We start from the raw sequence: 21,293 nt of genomic DNA, 5'->3' as shown, positions 1-21,293 counted from the left end.
TTACTGTATGTTTTCTTTTTGTTTGGTTGAGCTTCCTGCGTGGCCACAGCTGATCATGGGGAACTAGAGGTGAAGTTATGTTTAGAACGGGACATGAAACCAACTTCTGGTCAAAAATAAGGCCGGAGAAGTAAACTGCAGCAGCTGCGAGCTTCTGCCCTCGCCACCGTCCCCTCACTGCGCTGGCGTCGCCCCCTCCCGAGTGCCTCCGGAGGCAGCCGAGCCCACTCGGCGCTGGCCCCGCCCCATGCCGGGCCCGCCCCCTGCCGAGTGCGGGCGGGGGTCGCTCCAAGATGGCGGGCGTGCCGGCTGTGCGCATCAGCATCGAGTCGGCGTGCGAGAAGCAGGTGCAGGAGGTGGGGCTGGATGGCAGCGAGACCTACCTCCAGCCGCTCTCCATGTCCCAGAACCTGGCGCGCCTGGCGCAGCGCATCGACTTCAGCCAGAGCTCCGGCTCCGAGGAGGACGAGCCGGGCTCGGCGGGCCGGCCCTGGGCCGAGGCGGGCGAGACGGAGGATGAGGAAGGTGAGAAGGGCCGCCAGCCCGAGCCCTCCCGCCGGGATGCGGCTGCTGGAGGCCCGCCGCGCTGAGGCGGTGCCGGCCTGCGGCTCCGCGGGGGGTTGGGCCTGGCCTGCCTTCCCCCAGGGGCTGGGCACAGTGTTCGTGACCCAGCCCCGGTAGATTGGAGAGGGAAAGGACAACCGCGGATTTGATGTCGTGCTGTATTACGTGCCGTTATGATCTCCCTGTGGTTCAAAATGAACCTTATACCGTACCTTTCTAAAGTCCTTTGTTTTTCTTTCCTTTGTTTTCTTTTTAGGGTTGGTAAAGTTCCAGCCATCCCTCTGGCCTTGGGATTCAGTGAGGAACAACTTAAGAAGTGCCTTGACTGAGATGTGTGTGTTGTATGATGTTCTTAGCATTGTGAAGGATAAAAAGTTCATGACTCTAGATCCAGTCGGGCAGGATCCCCTTCCTCCAAAGCAAGTACGTTGTACCTAGTTGAGCACTTTGTGTGGCTTGATGCTGAAGATTTTATTCCAGTGGATTTTTTTTTCACGTGTGATCAGTAGAAAATTTATCAAAATGTTCCTTTTGATGTGCTAGTGCAATGCTTTGAGGGTCAGAGTAAGGCTGGAAATGGGAGTTGAGATCAATTTCAGAAGCCTCTTTGCTGAAGCTTTAAGTCAAAGTGCTACTTCCAACTGTATAATAATGGTATGAAAGTAATTCTGAATAAATTACTGGACATCCAGCAAAAACAACATATCAGTCACTGTCAGTTAGTTTCCACTAATAATAAATAAATAATAATTAAAATTATTAATAATAAATAATAAAAATAATCTTTTGTGAATTAAAGTGCAAGTATCTTGTTGTTTTTGGTACTAGAATCCTCAGTTTCTACAGCTGATTTCAAAAAAGAAGTCATTAGCTGGAGCAGCTCAGATCCTGTTGAAAGGTGCAGAAAGATTATCCAAATCAGTTGCTGAAAATCAGGAAAATAAGCGACAAAGAGACTTCAACTCTGAACTGCTAAGACTGAGACAGCACTGGAAGCTGAGAAAAGTGGGAGATAAAATTCTTGGTGATCTGAGCTACAGAAGTGCAGGTAAACAGCTGGATCTTTTTCACAAGAAGGGATATTTTATGAAATTGTCTTTTTGTAACTGGAAAAAGAGATGGACTATATCTTAATAAGTAATTTCAATGTGAATTTATTTATGAGGCAGGTTTATAAAGGGAGAACTCTTGTTTTAGTATCAGGGAAAATATCTTGGCATCTTCAATCCAGAAAGTAATTTTAAAGGCTAACTGTAGTATTTTACTAAGAATTTGTTCAGAAAAACAATGCTGCATTTGCAATGTAGTTGATCAGTTGACAGGCAGACTTTGTAAATCCTTGGCTTTTATCTACATTTGGTGTATAAAGCATTAAAAAAGAAGTGAAGAGTTGGTTGCTTTTTTTTTTAAATCAAAGATCAGAAAATCCTATAATATCTCGAGTTAGAAGGGACCCAAAAGGCTTATGATGTCTCACTCCCTGCTCCCCAGAATTCATACCAGGTAAAACTAAACCATGTGACTAAAGAGTGATGTTGAAGGTAGATTATTGTACCTGTTATTCCTACATTTGAGAAATGTTGCTGAGGATATGCCTTAATTCATGGATTACATTTAAAGGGAGTGAGCAGCCCAGGGTTCTAGAGGCTGTTATGGAATGACAAAGTGAATACAGAATCACACAGAACGTAGGATGTAGATACAAAGAAGGCATCAGAACCAAATGTGTTGGGTTCCTATTGGCATTGGTGAGGGAGGGGGAGGACAAATTGAGATTTGTTCACGAAAATGCTGTAGATGTACCCCAGGCTATGTATTGTTTTTAGTTGATTTACCTTGAACTAGGTGAACCGTGCCCTGGATGAAAAAGATGTACAGCTAGGACAGATGTGGGTATCTGCTTTTATCAGTCCCTGACTGCCTATAGAGTTATCTTTCACAGTCAGAAGAGGGTCATAGTTTTAAGATTTCTAGCCAAACATCATCAGATTTCTTTTAAATCAAGAAGGGTGTTGTACCTTTAACTACTTGCTTGCAAAACTCCATGCATTTACTTTTTGCCTTTTTGTGAACCAAATATCTTTTTTTTTCCTTCCTTGCACCTAATGACTCCATTTCAAAAAACTCTTGGCTTCCTCCCATAATTATTGAATACTCTGTGTTAACTTACTGTAAAATATTACGCATTGTATAGTGGAGGATTGACATGCTGGTACAGTGGCATGAGCTTTCTAATTTACCTGGGTTTTTTTAAGAAGTCATTAAGAAATGTGAGTCAAGTGCAGATCTGAAGATTTGGAGACTCAGAATTTCATATTCTTCCAAAACAGAAATATGAGCTTTTTTATTTGCAGAAGGTGCTTAATATTTAATGTGTATGTCTTTGTCCTTCTTTCCTCAGGCTCCCTTTTTCTTCATCATGGCACATTTGAGGTGATAAAGAACACTGACATTGACCTGGATAAAAAAATACCTGAGGATTACTGTCCTTTGGATGTTCAAATTCCAAGTGATTTAGAGGGATCAGCATACATCAAGGTTTGTCAGAGAAACCATAATAACCTAATGGCATTTTGTTTCAGATTTGTATGCTTGCAACAGAGGACAAACATTAAATACTGTTCCCTCTTGCCTAGGTTTCTATTCAAAAACAAGCACCAGACATTGGTGACCTCGGGACAGTCAATCTCTTTAAAAGACCCTTGCCAAAATCAAAACCAGGTACAGCTTATATGTTGTTTTAGGAATACGTTCTCAAGGAGATAGTTTGTATATGCTGCTTGTTTTAAAATTTCAGCATACAGCTGGGGAGAAGAATGAATAAGATTTCCCTTATTTAAACTGAAATATTCTGTTTGGGCGCTGCTTGGGCTTTGGAAGTTATGCTTTCAAAGCATGCTCCTTCAGTTTTCATATGTGTTTATTCAGTTCTGAAACAGAATTATTAGGGTTGTATTTTGAGTATTCTGGAGCCCCTTTTTTAAGACATTAAAAGTTTGAGCCCATAACTGAAATCAAACCAAGGTATTGTGTTTCAGTCAGTTACATCCCATTAATTCAGCTGAACTAATGATTGTTCACTCTTAACTCTGCCCAAAATGCATCATTTGTGTCTGTTGCTCATATGTTTTATCTGGATCTGAAACTCTACTGGTGGTCTGTGTGTTAATTAACAACAGCTCACCTGGCACATAATAAATTAATTACATTGATTCATTTAATATGTGCCAGTATGTGAATTTGTAAACTTTTGAATTAAAAAGCCGTCCTTTACTCTGTAAAGTTAGAAATAAACCGGCAAGATTTTATTTCACAGTTGTCTGATACAGATGCTGGTGCTGTCCTGAACATAGAGTGCTGTGCTATGAGGTGTTTCATATGGTATTGAGGGTACATTATGCAGCTTGTGTGCTTACTCACTCCAGAATCTCCCAAGAATTTTGGGCCTATAAACGCTGTGAAAGCACATGCATGCACTGGACATTATCAGGTAGTTCATCATAGAGTGAATTTAATAAAGCCAGAAATATCATTGAAAGTAAACTAAAACTTGCAGAGATTCATAGAGAGAGGCCTTCACAAAAGACCTGGGAATGTAACACACTGTTCCATAAAGGTGTTGCACTTCACAATATACATATATATAAAACTGAATCAAAATTAGTTTTAGTTTTACCTTAAAGTGCTTGCTTAACTGAGACAAAATTCTGATAATACTCAATTTGGATATAAGGCACTGCCTGCTTTATCTTAGTGATCACACCTGGCTACTGCATAGTATTTGGCATCTGAACAAAAAGGTGGCTTCTCTTTGGTCTTCCCTCCTGCAGACATTGATTTATATTTTTCAGGTTCTGCACACTGGCAGACCAAGTTGGAGACTGCACAGAATGTTCTTCTATGTAAAGAAATTTTTGCCCAGCTGTCACGAGAAGCTGTCCAAATTAAATCACAGATTCCTCACATTGTAGTGAAAAATCAGATAATCTCCCAGCCTTTCCCAGGTAGGAAGCTTTTTAAGATGCTTAGGCTACAATTATTTCCTCAAATACTTATTAATGTCACCTTTTTTAATGCTCTGTCCTTACGAAAGAAAAAACAAACTCCTTGATTTTCAAAGGTTTTGAGAAACATAATTTCAGCTAATGCACAGTAGTTTCTAATGTACTCTGTTTTCCTTTGTGGTTATGTTTTTTGTCAGCAGCACTTAAAACTGTCAGCTGTAATGCCATGTGCACGTGGCAGTTTTGAGCTGAGCATAAGTCATTGCTCCTGGATTGCGTGTAAGAAGAAATTTAAGACTTGAGTTTATGAGTCCTCAAAAGACCAAAAGCAAATGCTCTTCAGTGAGGATAATTAAACAGCATAAAGATGGCTCAGAGTCAGTGGTGAATCCTCTGTTCTTACAAGGGGTACACAACCCATTGTATCATGCGAAGAATATGTTTCTGGATTGCTTAAAATGTGTGTGATGGTTAATCACTCCTTTGAGAAAGGAACGGGGTCCTGGGGACTTCTTTTTGTGTGGGATTGAGTCATAGAAATTGATCTGAAGTGCACCTGGTGAGTTCACAGTCAACACTTCAGTGAGTATCAAGTTTTACTTGCCTTTGGTGCTGTGCTCTCCACCATCATTCTTTGATTTTTCTCTGATACAGTGAATACCTGTTGTTAAACTACTAAGTGTAAAACGTGAAGAAAAGCAGTTCTCAGTAGCAACCTTGAAAATTGTCAATGCTCACTTCTTAAAATCTTTTTTTTTTTCCATCTGCTTTCTACAGGTTTGCAGTTGTCTATTTCTCTGTGTCACTCTTCCAATGATAAAAAGTCACAAAAGGCTGCTTCTGAAAAACAGAATCCAGAGGATCATCTCTATGTTCTGGAACATAATTTGCATCAACTTATCAGAGAGGTACTGCATATATGGCTGAAGTACTGAAGAGTTTTTGGGCTTTTGTTCAGCCTTCTGCCCTGGTATAACAGCCAAGTGCCACTAGAGGCCAGTCCTTCTCCATCCATTTGTGGAAGGCAGCCTGCTGCTTGGGTTTCCGTGGGTGTGGGTGCTTTGGGAGTTCCAGTTAATGCTTTCAGGGCATGCTAGTTCTTTACTTAACCTCAGACCTGGCTGCTCACTTCAGAAAAGCCATGCAAAGCTTTTCCAGTAGAGTTCATCAGTTCTGCCCTTTTTTTTGTCTAATAATGCTTAGCAAGCACTGTCAGTGAGCATCTGGTCAGCCATACCTTCATGAAGGAACAATCAATTGCCATAATAGCTTTGTTTCTTTGAATGTCCACTTCTCTGCTTCAGCATTTTAGATTCTTGAATAATCTAGCAGAACCTGGAGTACGAGGTTGAGGTTGTGTCTCTTCAGGAAAGAAGCCCAGTTTTGCATCTCTAAGTAGAATTGGAACCATGTTCCAGAGAGTGTTCACCTCCTTAGAGCATGGCTCTGCAAGTCATGCAGTCATGTGGAACAGTCCAGTATTTTAAACACTGATTCGGGGTTCGTGAAGTTTTGGCTCAGTGCCTACCTTTCCTGTGGATTTCCTTTACTTTGGACATACTGCTAAAACTTTCTGTACTTCAATTTGTTTTTGTCTAAAATACTTCCTTTATTTTTAAGTGACCATTCTTTCTGTCTCTAGATGTATATAAAGAAGACTTATTAGTTGGAACTACTGCCATGGTAGCAATTTTCTGTTAGCCAGCACTTTTTTTTTAAATTACTTTCTATAAGGTTTGAAGGACACATAAATGGAGGAAGCAAAGTATGAAGAATTGTCTTTAAAGTGCTGTCAGGTTGATAAAGTTAAAAAGTTGCACTTTTTGAAAGTATGTACGCTCAAAAAATGTAATGCGAAGCAACATATTGTAAGATACATATTATTTATTGCAGATACATTATTTGGTGCCTTCCTTTTATAACATCTGTTGGTTGTTGCAGTGTCACAAGCAAACCCTGAGCTCAACAGTGATGCCACATCCAGCTAGTGCACCTTTTGGCCATAAGAAAATGAGACTTGCAGGGCCCCAGGCTTTTGATAAAAATGAAATCAGTTCTTTACAGTCAAATGAAGGACTTCTGGAAAAGATCATAAAACAGGCAAAGCATATATTTTTAAGACGAAGGTGGGTCACAAGATACTCTTGTTACAGTAACATGTACCATTACATAGAATAGTTGTCTATTTTAAGTGTTTTTAAAATTAGCTGCTGTTTCTTTCATAGTTAATACAGTCTTTTCTTGTAAGTACTAAGAACCAAAAATTATGAAAAAATATGATAAAACAACATTCAGCTAGTAAAAAGAAAAAATACCAGATTTCTTTGAGATCTCTGTGACAGTTGCAACATAAGATGCTGATAATTGTCCATACTTATCTCCAAGTGCATAAATCCTTTTTAGTATTCTTAGCAGTACAGTAGCTGATAGTGAATAATACCACTTCAGTACTGCTGCAGAATGTATGAGAAATGGGCAGAATAAACAAGTGTACTTCATTAGCACCAGAACAGTGCTGAAATGGAATTTTGATCCACGTGTTTCTGTTAAATCTAATAACCTCCTTGCTTCCTGTAAGCTAGATAACAGCACAAACTGCCTGGATTACTGTGTGTGGAATATGGCTTTATCTTCTAGAACTGCTCGAACCATTGACAGTCTGGCGAGTCGTATTGAGGATCCTCAGATTCAGGCTCACTGGTCCAATATCAATGATGTTTATGAATCCAGTGTTAAAGTTCTAATAACTTCTCAAGGATATGAGCAGATATGCAAGTAAGTATGAGAGTGCTTCATGCTTTTACAACTAACAGGACATGCAAAGGCAGCATGTATTCACATTGTGCTTTAAAGGTTTAGATTCTCTTCAGACAGACAAGTAGGAGTCCATTATTTGTGTATGTTTGTTTTTCTGACTTGACTGTGGGGTGAACCTTAAGAAAACTTCACCCACTTTACCCTTTAATGAAGATATTTAGTATATCTTTAATTAATACAGTTTTCTCTCAAAGAAGAAATTTAAGATGAGAGTGGACACTTGGTTGTGGTGGGGTCGGGGAATTTCCTTTGGTTAGAGATGACTGAATACAAAGTATCATTTCATGGTGCTGGATTCTAAACTTTCAGTCCGGTCATGGAAAGCTAATCTGCTCAGTCCTAGCTTGGTTGCATATGTACCGAAATGTGCAACTCCTGTAATTCATGCAATAATTATGCATGTTGTTACCAAAATATGACATCTGATGTTCCAGAAATAAATGCTTGCAGACTGACCAGCAGTGAATTCATTAATGCATCAACAGTGTTTTCTTAGAGCCGTGCTTTCTGGCTGTGACCACAGTGTGGGGCAACCTGCAGATATTGGTAGATTTCCAGTCTTGGTTCCAGAGTACATAAGCTGCTCAAGTTTTGTCTGTAGCATAGAACACACCATTTTCCCCTGCACAACTGGAAGGAAACTTGAGCATGGGGCAGGCTGGGAGCTGTGAGGCTTCCTTGACCTGAAAAATGATAGGCCTGGTCTGGGAGCATGCCACAGAATATGTCACCTGCCATATTAGAGGCAGCTGTTGTGGTGACTGATGAAACTAGAATGTTTGGAGTTGCTGTCCCATTCTTGTAGGCTTTGCACCAACTGTCTGAAGAATTCTTGTTAATGATTTGGTGGGATTCTGTGTTCTTAGTTTCCTGTTTTCATAAGTGTTTTAATGCTTTTTGAATAAATATGGATCATGTCTTCAAAGATCCATTCAACTACAGCTGAACATTGGAGTTGAACAAATCAGAGTTGTGCATAGAGATGGAAGAGTTATTACATTGTCCCATCAAGAGCAAGAGCTGCAGGATTTCCTTTTATCTCAGGTAGACTCATGTGTGTTATTCTTCCCTTTCTAGTGATGTTTGGGAAACAGAAGAAGTTAGAATCTCACTTTTATCTATATAGAAAATATTTAAAAGTTCACATTAAAATAGTGAAGATGGGAAGCTGATGACTGAATTTTCACTATGTTTGTGTAGAGTCTTTAGCAACTGCTACTAAAATATATTGCCATTTTTTACTAGGGTCAATGGTCATAATAATTTTCCCCTCCAATTTAAAATGCATTTCTTTATGCAGCTCATTATGGGAGAAACAAGTTGGTGGTAATCATAGCAGACAATAAAGTATTCTATATATGAAACTTACTGTAGCTAAGTTCTTAACGAATCCACAATTACTGTCATTTCAACATTGTCTGTTAATGCTCACTTTGCATCTGTCATTACTAAATCAGCTGATACTTGAATGAACTCTGTTTTCTTAATTGCTTAGAACAACCTGCTGGTTTTATTCAGAAGTAACAATCTCCCCACTATGCATTATAAATAGTCAAATACAGGTCTTTAATAACAGTGGTTGGCCTGTTGCAGTTACATAAAACTCCATGACACAGAAAACAAGTTGAAACAGATTCTGCTGAGGTCATGTCTTTTTGCTCAGGTGTTGTCAGACTTGTTCACAGAGAACTGCTGAATGGTGCTGGATACTTCCTTGTTACAAGGGTTAAGTCATGGTACAGGCAAACAGTAGCATTTAAACTCCTAAGCTGTTAGAGCTCAGTGCTTACACTTGAGCATTATTGGAGATAATCATGCATGTGAGGACCTCAACTTTTTTTTCTGAATTTTTTTTCTGCTAATACTTTCTCATATTTTTATATTATTTACAGCAGAAGTCTTGTTTCTGTTAAAATAGAGGATTGTTTACAAACTAATATTCTGAGACCTAAATAAAGATTTTTGTAAATTGATAGCATCATTTAAATAAAATGGCTAAGAGCATATACCAATGAAAAATTCATTTAACTGCATAATAGAGTGGTCTTCTTTTCTGTGGAGGAGCTAGTCTAAATTCAAATAACACAAAGTTATACCATCATTTTAAAAAAAGTTCTCTGAAAGTAGAGAACTTAAAGTCACTTTTATAAGTAATTATTGTACAGAAAACAGACTTGCTAAACTACATAAGCCATTCTTTCTATGGTCTGCAAATATTGAACAGAAAACAAACCTCTTATTATGTTTCAGATGTCACAGCACCAAGTACATGCAGTTCAGCAGCTTGCAAAAGTTATGGGATGGCATGTGCTGAGTTTCAGTAATCATGTTGGTCTGGGGCCAGTGGAGAGCATTGGCAATGCATCAGCAATAACTGTAGCATCACCAAATGGAGACTATGCCATTTCAGGTATGTTCCCTCTTGCAAACGGAGGTCAAATCTTTCTGAGAGCATGTATGTTTGTAGAATATTTTGCTATAAGTTGATACTATGCTTTAGAAGTCTACAGACTATCTGTTTTGTGTATGGAATTGACATCTAAATAGAATCAACACTTTGCCCAGGAAGCCACTTAATATAAACGCGATTTAATTTACACAGGCTTGAAAATATTTCTTAGAGTCACCATGGGAAATGATAAGTATTATATTAATACATTATTTAAATATATTATTTTGATAAATATTATATAAATATTTGTTTCTATAATATATAATTACAGATAATTAGTTATATGTATTGTTATTAGCATAGAAAAAAGCGATTACAGAAACCATCAGGATCCTGAGAGAAGGGAACAAGATAAACAACAGGATCACAACTCCAAACTTAGGGAGAACAGTTTTGGTCTCTTTAGGGATCTTCTTGAAAGAATCCTATAGGATATGATCCTATGGGGTGGAAAGAAGAGAGGTCCAGGAGTGCTGTTTGATTATTGTTTTCAAGGGTCACCTCTTTCAAGCTCAAGAATGGTCATTCCTAATGTTCAGGAAGTTATGCAAAAGTGACAGAAGACCTGTGTGTATGAACAAGGAGCCCATGGCTGAACTCATGACATAGGAAGGAAGCTCCAAGAGATTATAAGTAGTTGTCCTGGGAGGGATATAGAGAGACTATCCAAGCATGCATTGATAAGGATAGGAAAGCTAAGGGTAGGACAGGAATCTGGTGAGGGATGTACAGGGCAGCAAGAAGAGCTTCAACAGGGATGTCAGCAGCAAAGGAAAGGTTAAGGAAAATGTGGGACTGCTGTTGAACAGAGAGTACCTGGTGGTACAGGACATAGGCACATGGAGGAGGCCAAGGTACTCAGTACCTTCTTTACTTTGGTCTTAAGACTGGCCTTCAGAAATGGATCTGTGAGACTCATAGGAAATTTTGGAGCAAAGATTCAGTCTTCGTAGTGGAAGACCAGGTTAGAGAACCTTTGAACAGACTTAGACATATACAAGTTCATGGGACCAGGTGGTATATCCATGACTGCTGAGGGTGTTGATTGGTGTCACTGCAAGGCCACTCTTGATCCTAAAAGGCCAGGCTCGGGAAGGGCTCCTGAGGACTGAAAGAAGGCAAATGTTACACCCTGTTTTCAAGAAGGAAAACGTGGGGAACTACAGCCGGATCAGCCTTATTGTAATTACTGGGAAGATGAGTTGGAAAAAAATAGTCTCAGAAGAATTCTCCAAACATACTATGGAGAACGTGGTGATGAGGAGTAGGTGGCATCAATTTGTGAAAGAGAAATTATGTTCAATCAGCCTGATAGTCATCTCCTTATAGAAGGTTAGCTTGGTAGATGGGGGAAAAGCTAGGTGGTACCTCTCTAACTGTTTATTTAAAAAGCCAACACACACACCACTCCCCAAAATGAAAACACAGAAACCCATCCAAGCCAGCGAAGCACCACCACCCCTCCATTAGTCTCATGGAATTTTGTGATTAAAATTAACTGCCTAATGACTTAGATCCTTTCTATTTGAGAGAAATCTACTAGAAACAATACATTTTTCAATAGAATAGTGGGGAATGCATCCAAAGAAAGAGTGAGCGATGAGGCCTTTGCCCTTCCTGGAATCACTGGGGAAAAAGAAATGCATTTGTAAGGTGTACATTTAAAGTTTCTCTGTCTTGAGCTAACCAAGAACCTGCAGTGTGGAAGCAACAAAATCATAGAGAAGTGGGAGATGAGAGAGAAAACACAGAGAAAAAGCTTTGAGAAAGAAAGGTAGAGAAGTACTCTTGTTTGCTTTCAGCATGTTTGGAATTGATTAGGAGTAAAGTATAGAATACACAAGGAAGAATATTTAGTATGAGGAATGCCTACAGTGTAAAAATGCTTGAGATCTCCTTTCCCCACAGTCCGTAATGGCCCGGAAAGCGGCAGCAAAGTCATGGTTCAGTTCCCACGGAGCCAGTGCAAGGACCTCCCCAAGGGCGATGTCCTGCAGGACAGCAAGTGGAATCATCTCCGCGGGCCATTCAAGGAGGTGCAGTGGAATAAAATGGAAGGGCGGAACTTTGTGTATAAAATGGAGCTCCTCATGGCTGCCCTAACTCCTTGCTAGTGAAGCATGTCAGCCTCTCTCTGCAGGCTTTGAACTGTCTCTGTGCAATGATAACTGCCAGTGCAGCAAAGGGAAATGGGAGCTATGGGCCAATACAAGACAGCAAAATCAAATTTATTTCCTGTACAGAAATAACCATTTTGGTATTTGTAATAAAACCTTTTTCAGTGGCATATAAAATACATACAATTTTTTGTAAAAGTTCCTTTCAGCTGTATCTTTGAAATTTGCTCTGTCCAGAGTGTCATAGATGAGTAATGTATTTTTTGTTTATAAAATTAAATTTGAGTTGAAGTATTCTTGAGTTGGAATTTTTGTACATTGATGGGGATTCTGGGTGACCCCTTTATTTTTGAGAAATATGTTTCTTTGGAAGTTTAACTTGAGAGTGTTACAAAGTCACTGCCTGTGGCAAAAGTCTTCCCTCTCTGATGGCTTGGGTCATGTCAGCTACTTTGCTTGTTTTTTGACCTTGTTTTTTGCAAGAATATAGAGGAAAGGGTCTTACTTGGCTGGCAAAGTTCTGACAATTTGAGTTTTTGGGTGACTTGTGACTGGATAGAACGAGATAACTCATGCAGTAGACCTCAACACTTGAGCATCTGGGTCTTTCTTCTGCAGTCTCCATGATTATCATACAGGGAAATAACAATATCTTCCCAAATATCAGCTCTCTTGAGTTCTTTCAAAATAAAAAAGTCATGTTTTTTATAGTTTTGGTTGTAATTGTCACCTTCTTGAAACTTACAGTATGGTGTTCAACAAACCTTTCATTTTGATTGGTACTTAAGTGCTAAGGGTCTTTTTGCAACCTGTCTGTGTAAACTGGTTTATATTCATGTCTGTATTGTCTTATGAGGTGTCTGTCTTTATGTATATATGTGAACTTCTTGCACATAAACATGATCAAATTGAGCATCACACTTCCATGGTGACAGTTGTTACTTTGTTGTATTCTCAAGTATAAAGAATAATTGTAGGAAAATGAGCAGCGAGCTGCTGCTCAGCAGGTATCCAAAGCAGGTCTTGTACTTATATTGGTGTTGGCCAGCATGGAGCATCTTGTTCCAGTTCCTGTAAGTACTTGCTTCTGTGTGACTGAACTAAGAGAGAAAGGGTTTTCCTTTCACGTGCTCATGTGTTACCTAAGACAACTGATGAAAATTAAAAGCTCTAGTTGAAAATAAGTCTCTTGAACTTGCAACAGGGCTGAGCCTCATGTAACCCCCATCATGCCAGGTCCTGTATTGCTGTGCCAGCAGACACTGTGTGATTACAGGCAGAGGGGAGGTTGTTCCTTAGTGAACAGTTCAGCCAACAGCCTGATGCATGCATTCATGCATCTGACTAGATGAGGTTGTTCTGACTCCTGCTAACATAACAAATCTCTTATTAATAATTATATGATGAGTCTATGAAACTTGGACATGTCTTTATGCTTTATTGTTGTTAACCTAAATTGACAGGTCTGCATGTAGCAATAGCCTTTTCATCAAATTCTTAGTTACCAAGTAATCAGATCACTGTGGAGCTGTTACAGTCTCATGGTTGCAGGACTTCTCTCCTGAAAAGGACATCTCCTGTGTTGCAGAACAGCAAGCTCTGCATGTTAGCATTAAAACACTTGTCAAGACTTCTAGGTCTAGCTGAAAAAATAGTAATAACAACATCAAAAAAAGAGTTATTAGAGATCTGGAGAGTCAGTGTTTTGGTGTTGAATACACAGGGATTCCTAATTTTATTGGAAAACAGACTGATTAGACATCTAACAGAGAGATAGCCTTGAAACCTGGTAATGCATCTTTGAATATGAAATGGTGACATTAGTGAATTACTAAGACCTTTAAAATTGATTGCCAAAGCAATTTGGTGAACTTGGACATCTCTTTAATTCAAGTTTATAAGTAAAATGCCTTAATCCCTTTGATCATCTAGAATGCTCTAAATATTAAATTTGCTGCTGTTCTGCAGGGAGTTTACAAGTACAGTAAGAACAGCTGTTAGTTTCTGAATTTCTACTGTAACAACCTTCCATAAAACTTTAGATGCTCCAGAGTAGCAGGAAACTGCTACAGTTTACCCTCACATTCTGTACCTCAAATATTGACCTTAATAATGCATAGTGGCAAACAGCATTTTCAGGAAAATGTGAGTATTTTTTAAGTAATGTTACCTGTGTAGAGTAAGCATGTTAAATTGTGGGTAAAATTTTTGGGTGAGGAATTGTCTATAAAGAAAGCTATATACAGGTTAACTGTACTGGATGTTCTCTCTGAATACTGTTTGAGTCCCTGCTATTCATATGGGGTATTACTGCCTAAAAGTGAGGTTGGCACCAGGTTTAATGGCCAAGGATTGGGTGCCTGAAGTTGCAGTGACTTCAGCCAAGCTGAAAGAGGTAGAAAAACTGTGCTGGTTGTAAACTTCTTTTGTTGTAGTACATTTTAAACTGTTGTAGTAAATTTTTAAGTGTTCATTTCCTACTTTCCTGCCAGCTTTCAAACATTGTGGTTTAAATGTGTGTGTGACCTCTGCAGTCACAGCAATGCACTGGAATGGTCATTCATGTCTGGATATGTTTCCTGACTTCCTCTGGCAATTGCAGTGTTCAGGTCAGTGTTAGCAGGTAATAGTGGTTTTATGCGTAAGCTGCATTTTTTGTAATTCCTAAGTCTGGCAGAGCACCTGCTGTATATTCAGCTCAGCCTAAAAATATCTAGCTTCACATTCAAAGTGCTTTAATACTTTTTGCCTTAAAAGTCTAAGATTTAGGGCTCAAAAAGAACCCCTAACAATGTTTTCCATACTCTATAAGCATACTTTACCAAGTAATTCAAGTTTGGTGATTGAAATAGATGCACTTACAGTTTCCCTGCTGTCAAAGCTTAGTTCCCTCAAACACACAAAAATGGACAATGTAAGTTTAAAGCAGAGAATTGGAATAAACTGTTACTTGCCTGCTGTATCTGATACTTACCTAATTTCTCACCTTTTTTGACCTGTTCTAGATGTAGGAAGGAGCAAACAGCTGAATCTGGTACTTCAATTTATGAATGGGAGAGAGGCCCTTTGCACTACAGATGGCCAGCACAGTATGGGATGGTTTAAAGGTACTGTGCACAAGATGCTTTGGCTTGTTTGGCACCTACCTGCATTGTTACTCACTTGGTGAGACATTCCCTGAATGTTTTTCCAAATGGAGCCCACAGTACCTCTGCACTTGAGCATCCCAGTTGCTGACCAGAGGCAAAGCTCTGTCAGCCTGTCCTGTAAAAGGTTTTTGCAAACAAGTGAGACAAAGTGTGAGAAAGGCAGTAGCAGCAGTTTGACTCAAACAGTAACGTGGCAATCTACAGGTGCAGACTAGTCCATGATGTCTTCCAAGTTCAAAGTTTATTTCACACTGCAAAATTTTCATTACAAAGGCAAAACAGAATAATTTGGAACTCGGTCAGTTTACTGCTTTCTCACTGACAAACACAAATGTTATTTCACACCACAGATGTACAGGTGGAGAATTGCAATCCGTGCAATATGCAGATTAAAGAAAACATTAGTTGGGTCACTTCATGTTTTCTTACAGCACAGGGAAAGCAAAGGTGGCTTCTAAACAGGAGCAAATTTAGAACTGTATATGTAAATACTGTATTTCAAAGACATGCTGTTAAAACTTTTTCTCAGATAGATTGTTCAGCACTGGGCTAAGTTTGCAAAGGACTTGACATCTTTTACAACAAAACTGTTTAGTATTTTGCCACCCCAGCTGGTGTTGTGTGTCACTGTTTTATCTGACCCCTCTAATCTTCATAGACAGTGTTCTCTTTGGTGCCTGTCTGCACTGTTCCTTGTACAACCACCTGTTCTAGTAATGTCATAAAATGTGTGTTAACATCCATCCTGGGGCAGTGTAAACAACTGCAGGAAACACAAGCGGGAGAACTTTGACCAGTTCTTTCAAAGTCAGTTTTGTCTCATGAAAAATTGCAGTTGTCTTCAGAGCTTTAGGAAGTTCCTTACACCCAAAAGCAGCAGCATAGGTGCAATAAACAAGATTCAGTGCTTGCAATTAATTTTTTAATGTAATACTGTAATTAGATATTTTATTTATTATGTTGATGGATACTAATGACCACTCTGTCTGTAATAGGAGACTTGCTGTATCCAAAATGCAGGTGTCCTTCAAGACCATGATAATTTCCTTTATGGGTTGATCCTAGAGGCTTGGTTGGTTGGTTGTTTTTAAGAGTGGTAGAGGCTCTAGATTTTATTAGCTAGCCACAAAAATGTGTTCATGCTCAGCATGAAAGCCTACTCTTTTTTACTCTGACCTTGACTAGCAGAACTGAAAACTTAACAGGTTGAAACAGCTCCATCAGACACTGCTGATTTAATTATTTTGCAAGTCAGGATGTTTCTGCAGTAGTCACAAACATTTTACCTTCTAGGTTTGTTCTTGCTTTCTTGGCCAACACTTTCTCCTGAGGTAGAATTGTTATTTTTATTATGATACAGTCCTTGGCTAACACTCAATGGTTTCCAGTTCAATCTCTTCTGTTGTACTTGCTGTAAATGAAAGGATATTATTATTGATTGGCAAATGGATTGGAAGGCCAACATTCCAAAATTAACTGTGCCAAGACATTTTTAACTTTTTAATATTAGCTCAAGCTTTCTCATCTAAAATTAGGTTTTAAATACATATTTTCAAAATATTTAACTGTATAAAGAGGTTCTCACAATCTTTAAAGTGACAACGATTTCTTCCAGTACAAGGCTAAAGGCACTAAGAAAACTAAGTTCATAGGGACCGTTCTTATATCTCTCTTCATGACTTGTGAAAGGAGGGCTCTTCTAAGATAGCATTGGGGCTGAAATTAGGTCTCTGCTTTAGACCAATTCCTGGGAGATCACACAAGTTTCTAGAACTGTGCTTTCTTGAACTCTGACATATGTTATATGAATATGTCTATTCAATTCATCTCTGTGGGAAGACTGGCTTCAGCTGGAGGAAGAGGCTTTATCTAAACAAAATCCTATACATTCTGGCATGATAGGAAAGTTTTCAGTAGCTACAGAAGCTTGTGAGTGGTGTATGCACCATGAAAACAGCAGCAGTACTTAAGAGCCATATGTGAGCAACAGACAGGAAGAGGCAGCTCAAACCAAATTAATTTCTTCTTATATTAGCTTTGGCAGAGTTGACACAAAGTCTGGGCCATGAATGTTAGGATGCTTGAGTGTCTCCATTGGTCCAGTAAAATACTGATAGCTAGGCTACTTGTTGTAATGTAACACTTATAGAATACAGACCTTTTACCTAGAGGGCAAGAAACCACGAGGGGATCTGCACTTACAAAGAAGGCAGGTAAACATCTAAAATATTTTGAAGTGGTAAAGGAAACCTCCCATTTCAAAGATGTGTCTAGGAGCTTGATCCCAGGCTCATAACATGCACCTTGTTTTTCTGCCTAGGCCAAACATCCCTGGCAGTAGCTTGGAAATTTCTTCTCTAATATATCCCTTCAGTGTAGCTCTTGTGTTCCCTTGACCTGCTTGTCATGACTGTTGTCTTCAGTGTCAGGTTTTGATATTACTCAGTGTTCACTGGAGTCTGCAACTGGATCAAAAGTGAACAGATGAAGAGGGGGGTTGAGAAGAGGAGCTGCAATCCTCCACTGAGGATTGAACTGAAGTGGGGGCGACTCCCAAGGGTCATTTGATTATTTTCCCCTAGGATACACCCTGCTGATGTGAACTCAGAGAGTTGCTGATGCTCTTGACTTTGTCTCCTGCCCTTTGATGGGGGGTTATTTCAGCTCTGGCCTTTTCTCCCCAAGTTTTGCAATCAGCAATGTTGGGAAGTATTTTATTATTTCTAATGTGAAACAAATAAGGTAGCTGTCCTGTGGATTGTTCTTCAACTAAACACCTGTTTTTCATTTGCCTCAGCTAGTAAGGAGTTAGAACAGGACAACTGATCTGAGCCCTTCAGTCTTGTTTCTCAGTGGCCCTATTTAGCACCTTTATGGTACAAATTTTAGGCTCAAATTTCAGGCTTGAAGACCCTATACCCTGACTACATTTTTAGAGAAATACCTGTTAGTTTGTGTGTTGTCTTCTTCTGAAATAGATGCAGAGATTTATTACACAGCCACATGAAGCAGATTAGAACGGCAGATACTGCAGCGAGAAATGTGAAGAGAACTGCTACAAAATGCAAATCTTCATAGATAATCTCTGTAGGGAAAATGGAAAAAAAATATTATAAAATTGATTACAAGCAGATTGATGCTTAAACATAAAGCCAAGAAATCCTGTCTAGTTTGTACCATAAACATTGACTATGATGGTGCCATAGGCATTGGTTCCATGCTCCTCCATTACAGTGACAAAATAGTAGCCGGCATCTCTCATGCCCACATTCCGAAGCTGTATAGAGCCATTTTCAAAAGTAGTCACTCTGTCCTTGTAGACCGTGGATATGTTGACATAATTCCCACTTCTCCACTCAACAATGCTGGTGGTGCCCCAGCTTGACACATGCTTCCACTCAATGGTGGCCACACCTCGGCAGGAGTATTCAACTGAGAGGAGGATGTTTTGTGCCACTGTTGCATTGATGTTGGGTTGTGGGACAACTAAGGATACTCCTCCGGGAGCTGAAAGACAAAGGACAGTGATGAATGTAGAGGTGATGCTGCACCAACTGTCCCAGGCAGGCTGGGACCTCTGGATCATGGTAATTCATCCTACCTATCTATCTCAGTGATCTGTTTTAAGAGAGGATAGATTATGCTTTTCAATAGCTTCTTCTTTCTGCTTTCCACAAAAGTAACATACATACTTGAAGACTAAATACACATTTATAATTTGTGATAGCAAAAATGCTTCCACCATAGTGGACATGTATTTGGAGGTGTTTCAATGTTTTAACACCCACATAGAAAGGGACTTTGGATAAGCATAACGTTTTCTGAAAACTGAGCAACATTCTTTTGTTCATCACTAACTGGCTTCCTTTAAAAATCCTGCATTTTCATGGAAAGCTTAGTTGCCATGTCCAAGGTAATCTATCATATTCATTAACTACCATCCCCCAAAAGCAAGAACTGTAGTAGGCATAAGTATGTGAAGTGTTGGCAAGGGCTTTGTCGTGTTTTCAGGATGTGTAATGAACATTAGAAATATCAGCTTCTTAAAGGCCACCAGTTAATAAGCCAATGCAGATAAATCACATGTAACCAAAGGTACACAGTCCCTGAGAAGCCAGGGACTTCATGTTCCTGATGATATCTGGGCAAAAATGCATCTAGAAGAATATTTAATTTTCATCTACTTCCTCCTGATGTGATTATGGAGCTGTTTGTGACACTGTGAAACTGAACTGACAGCTTAGTTTAATGTGTAACTGCAATAATTTCTGCTTGCATTTGGTGTTTCTGCATGAAGATTTGGATGAACACCAACACTGGAGATTTAACTGGCATACATTTTTTCTTTTGATTAATGGCTTGTTTGAGACCCTTGGCTAAAGACTGAAATCCTGTTATCTGCCCACAAAAATCAAAGCAGACAAAAGGCAGATAAAGCACACAGTAAGGCTGAATGCCTTTTCCTGGTTTGGCTTGGAGAAGCTCACCTGCTCTACTCCCTTACTGTGGGAACAGCCTGACTGCAAGAGCAAAACAAAAAAGAAATGCTGACCTGTAAATGTCTGTAACCCGGTGGGGTAGTGAGAATGAGACCCTCAGCTACACTGCATGAGTGCAAAGCAGGACACCTAGGGATGATCCTGGAGGTTCTGCAGAATCTTCAGGGATAAGAATGATTAAGAAAGGCAAAGAAAAAAAATCTCCAAGGGAAAAAAAAAATTGTAAAAAATCTTAAAATAAGAGCCCTCCACAGTCACCACAAATGGAAGAGATGGGTAAATTACAACTTGACTTCACTGTCTTTGGAATCTGTAGCAGAATTCACTAACTCTGCTGGTCAGGATAAGGTAGGGGAGCTCAAGAAGCCAGTTCAGTTCCCAGGCTCTCATCTATAGTACCAAATAGGACCACCTTCCAAGATAACACTCCTGGGCTCCCCCTTTCATGAGCGTTGTCCATACTCATGCTGCCCAGTTCCCCTGCAGGACCATCATGCTTTCTGGGCAGCTCAGTGTATCCTCAGCTGAGCTGTTGTCTGCTGTTCAGCCTGTGTGCAGGAGAGACTAACCAGAGCTGTGAAAACGAGGTTTGTGCCAGCTACAGAAACAGAACAGCCGGGAACCTCTCGTAATCGCTGCAAATTGTTCCAATTGTTTTCTGGTCCATGTGTTTATTTAAAGCCCTTTCCCACTGTTTCTGACCAGACAGGAGCTGAGTGTCTCCCCTCAGTGACCCTTTGATGTTTTTATAGAGGCTTTTTTTTGAATATGCAATTGCAAAATAAATGTAAAAAAAAAGAGAGAATTAAAATCTTTCCATTAAATGATTTGCAAACATCTTCTGTCCCTATCTGGTATGCAAATCTAACAAAGGCAATGCAGTATCTATCTAACCATTCAAAAACATTTTTAGTAGGCAGTGTGCCTAGATCACCTGAACTGGTCTAATCCACCAGGCTGGAGAGCAAACATCACAACCACATGCAGCGCCCTATGGAAGGTGACTGCTCTGCTGCTCTCAAAACCAGCCCCTTCACACCCAGTAAAACACGCACCCAGGAGAAGAGCGTACAAGGGCTGCTCAGAGCTCACTGAGTGCCTTCCTGGCACGCTGCTCTTCTCCAAAGTATTTGCCTGGCCAAGAGTCCCAAGTGGGAAGTGCGGCTCTGCCTACCAGACCTGGCCGCGGCACCGCAGCTGGGCTGCAGTGTGCTGGGCAGTGAGTGGGAATCAAAAAGGCTGGCAGCGCCAGCAGGAGCTCTGAACTGGGGGACAGCTCTGACACGGGCCTCTGAAACCCTGCGGGCTGCTTCTCCACCCTCTGGTGTCCTGCTTGCGCGTCACTTCTCTCGGTGGAGTGCCGTGACCGAACCAAACTCGCTGGCGGCGCTGACACCCCGCTCCCCGGGCCAGGGTGGGGCTGGCAGCAGCCTCCCTCAGGCCCCTCTGGAACAGGACCGCACGCTCCCTAAGGTTGCCCCATCCCCACTCACCCCCCCGTGCGGTGCTGGGTCGGAACCCACCTTCCCTCCTCACCGCCACGTTTCCCAGAGTGACTCGACACCCCTCGGGCTGACTAACCGGGTTCTTTCCCCTCCACGCCCTGTTCTCTCGGTCGCTGGAAAAGCAGCGGGGGCACGGCGGCTGCTGGGGCCGTCCCTGCCGGGAGCGGGCGTGAGGCGGGGCGTGGG

At 40.4% G+C, this 21,293-nt stretch overlaps 2 protein-coding genes across 2 annotated transcripts in view; one reads left to right on the top strand and one right to left on the bottom strand.

Annotated features, from left to right (window-relative positions):
* The first annotated feature begins 247 nt into the window (after positions 1–247).
* MED17 (mediator complex subunit 17) lies at positions 248–12,874 on the top strand. Its single transcript, XM_005417737.3, has 12 exons — positions 248–525; positions 821–987; positions 1,393–1,612; positions 2,966–3,102; positions 3,201–3,285; positions 4,416–4,568; positions 5,346–5,476; positions 6,510–6,694; positions 7,206–7,343; positions 8,312–8,429; positions 9,636–9,795; positions 11,746–12,874. The coding sequence occupies exons 1-12, from the start codon at positions 294–296 to the stop codon at positions 11,949–11,951; spliced, it is 1,932 nt and encodes a 643-aa protein (XP_005417794.1). The 5' UTR covers positions 248–293; the 3' UTR covers positions 11,952–12,874.
* Positions 12,875–15,325: 2,451 nt separating this feature from the next.
* VSTM5 (V-set and transmembrane domain containing 5) overlaps positions 15,326–21,293 on the bottom strand; it is a 15,542-nt gene continuing 9,574 nt past the window's right edge. Inside the window, exons 2-4 of the mRNA XM_005417815.3 lie at positions 18,281–18,610; positions 18,048–18,188; positions 15,326–16,514 (exon numbers count right to left, since the gene is read on the bottom strand). Of these exons, the coding sequence (XP_005417872.2) occupies positions 16,471–16,514; positions 18,048–18,188; positions 18,281–18,610 (515 nt within the window). The 3' untranslated portion in view covers positions 15,326–16,470. The remainder of the gene's footprint in view (positions 16,515–18,047; positions 18,189–18,280; positions 18,611–21,293) is intronic.

Source organism: Geospiza fortis, unplaced genomic scaffold (assembly GCF_000277835.1).
Source record: "Geospiza fortis unplaced genomic scaffold, GeoFor_1.0 scaffold16, whole genome shotgun sequence".
Classification (NCBI taxonomy): Eukaryota; Metazoa; Chordata; class Aves; order Passeriformes; family Thraupidae; genus Geospiza; species Geospiza fortis.
This window is presented reverse-complemented; position numbering and strand designations above follow the sequence as displayed.

Excerpts from the sequence above, each read along its gene's own strand:
- MED17 (XM_005417737.3), top strand. The coding sequence starts at position 294 with ATGGCGGGCGTGCCGGCTGTGCGCATCAGCATCGAGTCGGCGTGCGAG. Across the intron at positions 526-820 it reads CGAGACGGAGGATGAGGAAG|GGTTGGTAAAGTTCCAGCCA; the intron begins GTGAGAAGGGCC and ends TTTTCTTTTTAG. Across the intron at positions 5,477-6,509 it reads TGCATCAACTTATCAGAGAG|TGTCACAAGCAAACCCTGAG; the intron begins GTACTGCATATA and ends TGGTTGTTGCAG.